At 56.1% G+C, this 9,306-nt stretch overlaps 3 protein-coding genes across 3 annotated transcripts; 1 reads left to right on the top strand and 2 right to left on the bottom strand.

Moving 5' to 3' along the window:
- Positions 1–224: 224 nt before the first annotated feature.
- K437DRAFT_134234 (uncharacterized protein) lies at positions 225–2,426 on the bottom strand. The gene is made up of 3 exons (XM_013390359.1): positions 2,382–2,426; positions 2,034–2,314; positions 225–1,952 (listed from the first exon to the last, which is right to left on the bottom strand). The coding sequence occupies exons 2-3, from the start codon at positions 2,190–2,192 to the stop codon at positions 570–572; spliced, it is 1,542 nt and encodes a 513-aa protein (XP_013245813.1). The 5' UTR covers positions 2,193–2,314; positions 2,382–2,426; the 3' UTR covers positions 225–569.
- A 1,910-nt stretch (positions 2,427–4,336) lies between these two features.
- On the top strand, positions 4,337–4,980 carry K437DRAFT_134271 (uncharacterized protein). Its single transcript, XM_013390358.1, has one exon. The coding sequence runs from the start codon at positions 4,566–4,568 to the stop codon at positions 4,905–4,907; it is 342 nt and encodes a 113-aa protein (XP_013245812.1). The 5' UTR covers positions 4,337–4,565; the 3' UTR covers positions 4,908–4,980.
- A 144-nt stretch (positions 4,981–5,124) lies between these two features.
- Positions 5,125–7,974, bottom strand: K437DRAFT_272025 (kinase-like protein; the record flags this gene model as incomplete). Its single annotated transcript, XM_013390357.1, has 3 exons — positions 6,846–7,974; positions 6,255–6,751; positions 5,125–6,185 (listed from the first exon to the last, which is right to left on the bottom strand). Exons 1-3 carry the CDS (start codon positions 7,610–7,612, stop codon positions 5,125–5,127), a joined length of 2,325 nt encoding a protein of 774 aa, XP_013245811.1. The 5' UTR covers positions 7,613–7,974.
- Between the last annotated feature and the right edge of the window lie 1,332 nt (positions 7,975–9,306).

The following is a 9,306-nucleotide window of genomic DNA, read 5'->3' as shown; positions in this document are numbered from 1 at the left end:
ATTGCATCACCCCACACAAACTGTAAAAGTCACGTGCTCCCAGGCCTCAGCTCTCGTTCGCTGGCTCCCCCTCACGATCACACCTGGATCGTTGGAATTCCAATTCCTCAGAGACTGCAACCTTTGGGTCGTCAACAGCCACCGCAGAACGACCGGATCCCTCACAAGGAGAGCTGAAGGCTGATCTTCGTTACTTGATTCCGTTATAAGCTGTAGTCCGGCGTCATCCCGTTCACAGCTGGAGAAAGGTCAGAGCAGCCCCTCTGGACCTATAGGACCAACTACGTAGCCCGGTCGAAAACACGAGCCTGTGACCCTAGTCGTTTTGCGGCCGTCAGCCTGCTCCGTTCGGGGACATTTGCCTTTCAACGAGATTATATTGAGTAATTGCACCGCTAACTGGGATGAATTGTTCGAAATACATTGCAGGCGATATACGGTCTATCTAGGAATCTACCAGGTGGCATGCGTGCGTTGAGTGACCTGCTCTCTGCAGAGTAAGGTCACTATGCCATGCACAAGTGCTTCAGCGTGCCGCCGTTCCTTACTATCGTCCATGCTTATACGGCTTATTCTCTACACATCAAAGTCTCAGTGATATCCAAAAAGGCTGCTGCTTCGGCGTGCCGGCTTCTCGATGTCGACCAAGTGTCACTCGATAAGTCGCGCTGCATGTGCGCCAGCTCGGCCGGCCAATTTCGTGGCGGCGAACGACGAGCTGCTTCCACAAAGCTCCAGATTGGAGTGCCAAGAATCCCAGGCTGCAACCTTCCTTCCTTCACTAGGCCCTCCTCTTCTTTGACGCGTAGTGTTGCAATGAGAGCTTCGTTCGTTCGTCCGTAGCCGATCGTTCGCGCATCGCTGGCAAAGCTGAGCACAGCCAACAGCTGTCGTTCTGAGAAGAAGCGAGGGTATTCATGGTCATATTCGATTCTGCTCTGAGAAGCTACTTGCCTCAATATTGCAATTTTAAGTTCCGGTGGCAGATGAAGCCACCAAGGCGGTGATCCATCGGCCGTTGCAGCAGACGATACGTTGCAACCGAGGACACGCGCAACACCCAAGACCGAAAAGGCAGCAATCTGCGTGCATCGTGTGATAGATGGGTGCAGCGGCTTCAGAAGATTGTTCAGTGGGTGACCCTTAGTCTCATTGTAGCATGCCAGTGCTTCTAAGACCCGCTCCAGCGCCTGAGCCTCGAAACGGACGGATCCGGTGTCCTGCACTCCACGACAGGGGTGTTCGGTGAGGATAGCATTTGCAGCGGACCAATCAGACCTTTCTTGACCGTTCTCGAGTGCCATATGGCCATGGCGCACCACGGCAAGGATGTCTTCGAAAACCACGTGATCCTCTGTCATTGACTCGCAGGCGTAGAGGTTGACGAGGAGAAAGTGTCTACTCCCATAGAGCATCCAATCTGCACGAGGCTCCAATGAAGAGGCGAAGTGCGCGCCTGGCCTATCAAGCCGCTGGTTCAGCCGTGGAGTGATTTCGTGCCAGCTCGAGTCACCGCAGTGAGCGGCGGTGATCAGGCTCACGCCGCCTTGGCCAAAAGAGTTGGCATTCAACTTGAGCAGTGTCAAGTTTGGACAGCCAGCGTATGGTGGGAACGATCGCGCCTTCGACGCTTCTCTGGCAGATGACGAGGCACATACTTGAGTTTGGAGGCTCCGTCTGATGAACAAGGCAAGCGTGCGAGCAGCCTTGATCCCCAAAGATCTTCGCTTCGTTTGAATCGTACCGTCGGCGGTCGCATACTGCTCCTCCACGTAACCGTCCTTGATTAGTTGCGAAAGTGACAATGTCTGCAGAGTCACTGAATTGAGGTTCAGAAGGAAGACGTCGAAAGCTTCGTTCCTGTCATCCATTCTGTTTGTGCTCAGATTCAGAATGCCAAGGACGGAGTGTCGCACACTCCTCGCGAACAAGCCTGCGAGAGGAGGATCTGTCTGACGGTGGTAAGGGAGCACATGAACACACCGTGAGCAGGGCACTGAGCTGCCGTTGAAACATTTTAGGAGTCAACGCACCAGGAGGGAATTTCCCTGTAAGTGAAGCTCTCTCAAAGTTCCGTTCCCCTCGATGTATGATGCGAGTGGACGCAGACAGCTCGCTTCAAGATTGCATGACGCCAAACTCAGCGAATGCAGAGGTTGTTGAGTTACCACTGATTTAACTTCTTGGAGCATCAAAGTCCAGTTGACAAGGTCATCTTGAGGGTTCTCATCCGCTTGTTCAGCCTCAGGCGATTGCGATCGGCGCAGAAATGCCGATGACGCTGCTGCATTGCTGTTGGGAGCACCCCCATCACCTGCAGCACGAGTTGGTATCACATAACCATCGTCTATAGAGTCGAGGACGGCTTTTGGAATATGTACCTTTCTCCCCGAAAGACAAAGCGGATCCAGCACAAATTGCTTAAGATATGACGCCCAGCCAATACGCGTGTGATCGAGCTGTAAAGTTGAAAATCGCACGACCTTGCGATGTTGTACATCCTCAGGAGCAGCATTGAGAAATGCTGCGATAGCAGTTAAAGGTGCACGAGGCGGTGGTATATCCTGGTCTTCAATATCGTCATCTTCGACTTGATGAGTATTCGCATGGGAAAGCAGTTGGTCAGTCGTTCTGAGGTCAGTCGAGGAAGTCGGCTCAGGAAAGTGGAGAGGCCAGTCCCTGGGGTGGTTGGCAAGCATCATCTTGACTGGCTCAGACGTAAAGGCGTGAATCCTTTCGCGCTGCAAGACACCAGAGACCAGCCAGACCAGGTGGATGACTTTGCAAATGGTGTTCTGACTCTTACAGCACCCGTAGACTGCGATGTGATCAACGGTGGTAAGGCCATGATGGAATTAGAGAGTCCGTTAAAGCCGCGGAGACCAGGGACAAGTCAAACGAATATAATATGGCGGTTCTCGAGTTTTTTGCGGTTTATCGACTTCACATTTCGTCACATGATGACCTGATGACGCACTTGGAAACTGCATCATAATATAAGCTAGCTACATGGCTTCTTGACGCCTTAGCCAAATTTACATTAATTTAGTGTGCACGACAGCTAGCGGGTTGCCTTTGGTTAAGATGTTAACTGTCCAAGACGGCTGACGGTGGCTGACACGGTACGTATTGCTTGGCATCATTGTCGCCTCTAACGCCGCCATACACTGCTATCGCTGTGATGCCATCATCATCGCGGATATCAGAGCCACCTTTGCGACACCGTCAACGATGATTATCGTGCAAAGGTAAAGTATTCATTGCCAGTGATCTGTCAGTTGAAGCCGCAGGCGCACCAACAATCTCTCAGAGCCCAAAAGACCATCCTCGACAGCAGCAGCGGGATAATAGCAAGCTGGGGCCAAGGGGCGCAGCTGCTTCCACTAGATCGTTCAGGGTTAGGGCCGGAATGGCAAGAGTAAAGTTAACGCTGGCAACTGTGGCAAAGCAGACGTACGCGTAGTATGCCTACTTGTTCGGCACACGTTCAGCACCCTGTGGCGCACGATGCGACACAGGGTGCTGGCCGTAGAAGCACGCGACAACGAGCGCGGACGTTCGAGGCGTGTCTATGACGGTAGTTGAACCTAGAGCTCACAGGATCAGCACAACGGTGTCAAAAACGCGAGACTGAAAGAGAAGGAGAGTGGAGAAACGTCATGTTTCGCGTGACCGTGGACGTTTGGGCTCGGCGAGCTTGCACACATACCAGTAGTGCGGCTGCCGACCTGGGGCCATTTCGAAGTTCCCTCATCAACATGCACTGAGCGCCGTCCAGGGAGATGCCAGAGTTGTATGCACGGTCTTTGCGACCGCTCCTTTCGCGTCAGAAGCAAGAAGTCCGGCTCCCCTTGGCCCACCAGGCAGACTCACAAGTGCAAGCAGTGTAGCTGTAGCCTGCGGAGACGCCGGGAATGCAGCCGTACACCAACACACGTAAGGGAACTCTGTAGTCACAGGTGGCGATCGTGCGCTCTCCGAAACTACAGTGGCGGAGGTGGGGAATATCGTACCCAATGAAAAAACGATGGAAACGAGAGCCTGGCAACGAATGCTGCCGCCCCAGCTGATGGATAGGTGTAACACGTCGATTTGGCGCCACTGACATGCTCACACAAGAAGAATCAGGATTCACAGCAGGGAGATGGCAATGAGGACAGCCACGAATGTCGCGTATCGTTGTATCAGAAAGGCAAAGATTGTGATCCGGACGTGTTTTTCCCTTGCCTTCAAGTCATTCCAGAGCGAGTACTCAGCCGGCTAGAAAGCGACGGCCATGGCATCAGCTATATGTGACATGGGGCTGCTAAGTAATGTCACCCGTCATCGAGAAGTTTTCGCTTTCTGAATCAGGAGAACACGTCGGCCACGGAAGCATTCTTCCGAGATCGGTCCGCGGCCATTCAATACGAAATGGTGTAGATTCACCGTGCCGTCCCTCGCGTGGAGGCAGGCTCAAGTCTTGGATCCTGCATGCAGTAGCAGTGGTTGGGTCAGAGTAGAAGTGTCGGAAGTGCCACAGCTCGTTAGATGAAGAATATGTTTGGCAGGGGCGCAGCATTCTGATGAGTGCGGCAGTGGCAACTTCCCGAGAGGAGCCTATCCTTGATTGCGGTTGGACCTCGCCTTTGCTTGCTGCCTCGTCTTCATCAACTCCCGCAATTTTAAAATGGCATCTCTACTTCGGGCTTGCACTCTTGCTGCTTTGGTTGTTCCTTATAGGCGCTCGTACTTGGTTCGCATTTGGCACAAGATTCAGGACGACAAAAGGAACGAAGTGGCGACAGAAGATGTTGAATCTTCGGCGCATGAATTTAGTGAAACGGACGCGTAGAGCGCATTTTAGATGTATCGTCCGGCTGCGTCCTCCAGAATATACCACCGTTTCAGGTGTGCGAAGGCATTAGAAAGACGACCTCCGACGCGATGGACTAGATCCGAACAAGAGATCTTGGTCAAAGATTCATAACAGAAGATGACGCGTGCTCAGAGGAATGGGGTGTATGTCGAGAAATGAGATGCGATATGCTACACACGACGCACGCCTCTGCTATTAAGAATGGCACCAACCTCTGGGTGGTACGGGGTCCGCCGCACTCCGCACAGACCAATATAAAGACCCGACTACTTCTTCACTTTTCCGAACAGCTTGCCAAGGACCGACTCCCTCCTACCACCGTCCTCAGCGCCCCTCGAAGCCGAGCGCTGGGTCTTTTGCGCCGCTTGCACCGGCTGGGTATCCGCGAGGCTCGACGACAGTGCCCTCTCGAGCGGGACGGCGAGTGCGCTGATCTTCGGCGAAGCATCCTTGAAGAGCGTCACTTGATCTGAAACCTGCGTGATCCCCATCGACGGACGGTTGGCGTCTTGTGCATCGGCCGCCGCCGCGGCCTCAAGCGGAGCAAGCATGGGTGACTCATTGGTATCAGCAGCTGATGACTGCTGCTGCTGTCGCTGCTCAGCCAGATCCATGTGCGGCACCGCTCCCACACCCTCTGTTCCCTTGCCGTTGTCGCTGGCGGCGTCAGCGGGCAAGATGAGCGGACTGCGTTTCTCGCCGATGGCCTCGAGCCCATGTTTGCCGAGAGTGCGCAGGCGGAGGCTTCCCGCCTTCGCCGGGCTGCTGAGGAGGGGCAGGCTGCTGCTATCCCCTGCTGCGGTGATCGGAACAGAGCCGCTGGCGCTGCCGACGTCTCCATCGTCCCCGTCGAATGAGACGGACTTACGGTGCCGGCTGAACGAGTCGATGGAGCGCTTATGGTCCCGCGCGCTGGCCATGAATCTGCTTCCCGATGGCGACAAGGGCCCTGCAGAAGCGGCCGGGTGCTGAAAGCGCTCTGCGAGCTTCTCGAACTTGACGGCCTCGCGGCTGGGCGTGACGATCGCGTGCTCGCCGTCGATGCTGATGATCTTGGAGCGCATGCTACCGCCGGGAGAGACGGGTGGCGCAGCGATGCTCGCAGAGAAGTTCTTGAACGGATCCGGCGTGTCGGGCGCGGTGGACATCGTGAGGATCTGCGAGCCGCGCTTTGAAAGGAAGCCCGAGCTGCTGGCGCTGGACCCGGGGACGTTGGTGCTATAAATCATGCTGCCGCTGCCAAAGTCCCACGACTGCTGGTTGCGCAGGGATACGATTGACATGTTCCGCCGTCGTTCTTGCCGTTCCACCAGCGGTGGCAGGCAGGCTGTGGAGGTGCGATATGAGCTGGTGAGCACGAAGCAAATGCGCGCCTCGCTTGGACAATGCTACTCACACAAGATAGCAGTGACGAGGTGCTTTTTCGATTTGGCCTGCTTAAAGAACGCGTGCCCGAGCAGCTTCTCCGCCGAAGGCCGCTTGCTGGGGTCCTTCTGGAGGCAGACCCTGACAAAGTCCTCCATCACCTTGCTGTACCTGTGCGGCCCGCCCGTGCGGTCCAGCTGTGGCGGCTCGTCCTGCAGCGTCTTCATCAGCACTTTGACCGGCGCGAAGCGGCTGTGTGGCGCGCGCCCGTGCGCTAGCTCGAGCGCAGTGATGCCAAAGGACCAGATATCTGCCTTGTGGCCGTAGTGCTTGCGCTCCACCACCTCCGGCGCCATCCAGCACGGCGTGCCGACAAAGGACTTGGTCGCGCCTCCTGTGTAAGCCGCATCGCCGCCGGCAGCAGAGGCGGGGGCGTCGGCCCGCTCGTTGAGAAAAATGCCGACGCCAAAGTCGCCCAGTAGTACAGTGCCGTCCTCGTCGACGAGCATGTTGCCCGCCTTCAGATCTCTGTCGGCAGTATTTGCAAAAAGAGGGCGAGGAGAGAGATATATATATATCAGATTGTCGTGCACACGAAGTATCTTCGCTGGGGTCAACGCACCTATGCAGCCATCCATTAACATGAAGATAATTGAGCCCTTCCAGCGCCTGCTTGAGCACCGTCGCGATGACGGCCTCGTCAAAGCCGTCAGGATAGGAGAAGCGCATGATATCGAGCATGCTGCCGCTGCTCATCAGCCGCGTCGCGATGTGCAGCTTGGTCCCGTCGACCCAGCATCCTCTGACACGGAGCACGTTGGGGTGCTTGCTCAAGCTCATCAGCTGCGTCTCCCTGCGCAGCACCTCGGTGTCCCCGCTAAATGCTTCGAGATCCACGACCTTTACTGCACACGCGCGACTGCCGAGCGGCAGGAAGGCCGCCTGGTAGACGACGCTCGATGCGCCGAATCCGATGACGTCGCCTAGGATGTAATCGGCGGGCTGCGAGCTGTACATCGGCCAGTCATCGACGACGGAGCCGATGTGCGCGGCGTTGCGCAATACGGCCGCTGCGCTGTTGCGCTTGGACCCAACGCGTAAGAGCGTGCCGCTGCCCCCCGGCACTACCGCCGCGGAGGAGGCATTCCGTGTTTGCGGCGGAGTCGAAGCGCCGGAACTTCGCCGCGAGCCAGATCCACTGGCTTGGGCGTCCTTGGCATTTTTGCTGGCCCCCGGATGTGAAGGTTTCCCATCGGGAGAAGACGATAAGGACGGCGTGGAAGCGCCAGTGCTTGCATTGCTTCCGACGGGTCGGAGGATGGGCGAGCTGCGGCGGCTAGACGCGCCGCTGTCGCCGCCCTTGCTGGAGCCGGCTGCGCTGTTAGGCATCTTCGCGCAGCGCTCCGATGATGGCTGGCGTTGCACAGGCGTCCGGACAGCGTCGATCGCCGCCGAAATGCACTCGGCTGATCACCCGCTGTCGAGCGGAGATGGTCAAGGGGAGGGCGGACACAAGCGGATAGATAGGCTACTCGTCGACGCGTATCGCTGTGTTGGTGGTAGCAGTAATGATCAGCAGAAGCAGGACCGTGCCCAGTGGGTGCGTGGGTGTGGGTCACGCCAAGACTGTCGCTGGCTCAGCGTGCTCACCGACGGCCACTCGGAGTCGCCCACCCTGGCAGAGACATGGACGAATCACGCAGAGAGCTGCGCCTGTCCGTGTTCCGTGTATTATAGTACATAGCACCCTGCCTGCCAACGATGGGGGGAGGATGTGAGAGCGAGGTGGTGCATCTGGTCACCGTGTGCATCACTGGTTCCATGAGTGGAGCGGGACCCTTTCCTTGGGGCTAGCCAGGCTGGTCTGGTCTGGTCTAGTCTGTCTCGGTCTCTCACACTCGCTCGTGCACGGTCCCAGGCCATGTGCTTCTCTGTGGCTGCCCCTGTTAGGAATAAAATCTGGTGCCAGACTTGACTCTCTCATTGCTGCGGCGGCCCGCATCGCGTTCAACTGGATCTCACACAGGTCAGGGCTCGCAAGAGTGCTCCACGTCACAGCGCCGAGCCTTTGGACAACCCCATGACGCACGTGCTCCAGGTGGGAGCTATGTCCTAACCCTAGAACATTGGTCCATCCATCCACATGGGTCCCGTCTCTCACAAGTGGCCCGCCTCTCTGCGCATGGTACAAGTTCATGGCTCACACTGTAATCACAAGATTGCCGACTCCTATTTCAGGTACATCTATATTATATATATTTGATCTTTGATACTTTCAACAATTGTACACGACTTTGTGTGATTTGCGCTGTTGATGAGATGAGCAAGGTGCAAGGCCGGCCTTCAAGGCCAAACCCCGTGTGGAAAAGCCCAAAATCGGGCGTGGTGCGAGATTGGGAGCGGAGCAGATGATGAGCAATTAGCAAAGCCCGTCCAACTTCCGAAAGCTATATATACACTGTGCGAGGGGTTTCCAATTCCGGAGTTTCGGGCCACAGACCTGGGGTCTAGGTCTTCTCTTTGTTTGAATGAGTTGAGATTTCGCTTTGTCAGACCAAGCCAAAACGACTTTTTACTGGTGTATGTGCTTGCGAATGGCTCAGTGCATCCTCCCCCCTTCCTTGCGGGTGCTCGTTATGTCATTGACGCCTTCTGCCTGAGTGAGAACGACGGCGGGAGAGAGATGGAGATCCAAAGCTGCTGTGGCGTGCGATTCTGGAATGCGGTGTGATTGGCTCCTTTTGGGGCTAGACTCTCAGCCCTCAGAGCTTTCCAAATTGTTCTAGACGTAGCGTAGCGCACAAAATAGTTGATGCGACGCTGGGCGGGCAGTGGGATGGATAAGGTTTCACAGGCGGATTGCCCTATTACTGTACTGTACATACGTACACGCCCTACACGTGCACCTCCAGGTGTGTGATACAGGCACACCTGCGTAAGAAAGGACGAAAACCTGCTCAACCCTCCCCGCCCGATGACATCCTTGTCATCTCCACCTTTCTCCTTGCCTCGTCCATCCTCGTCGTCCGCGTCCAGCCGGCGACGCGCCTAAGACGAATGTCACGTACAGCCGCGAGCGCGCG

The sequence above is a fragment of the Tilletiaria anomala genome (assembly GCF_000711695.1).
Source record: "Tilletiaria anomala UBC 951 chromosome Unknown K437scaffold_5, whole genome shotgun sequence".
Lineage (NCBI taxonomy): Eukaryota > Fungi > Basidiomycota > Exobasidiomycetes > Georgefischeriales > Tilletiariaceae > Tilletiaria > Tilletiaria anomala.
The sequence above is the reverse complement of the archived record's forward strand: the minus strand, read 5'-3'. Positions and strand labels throughout refer to the sequence as shown.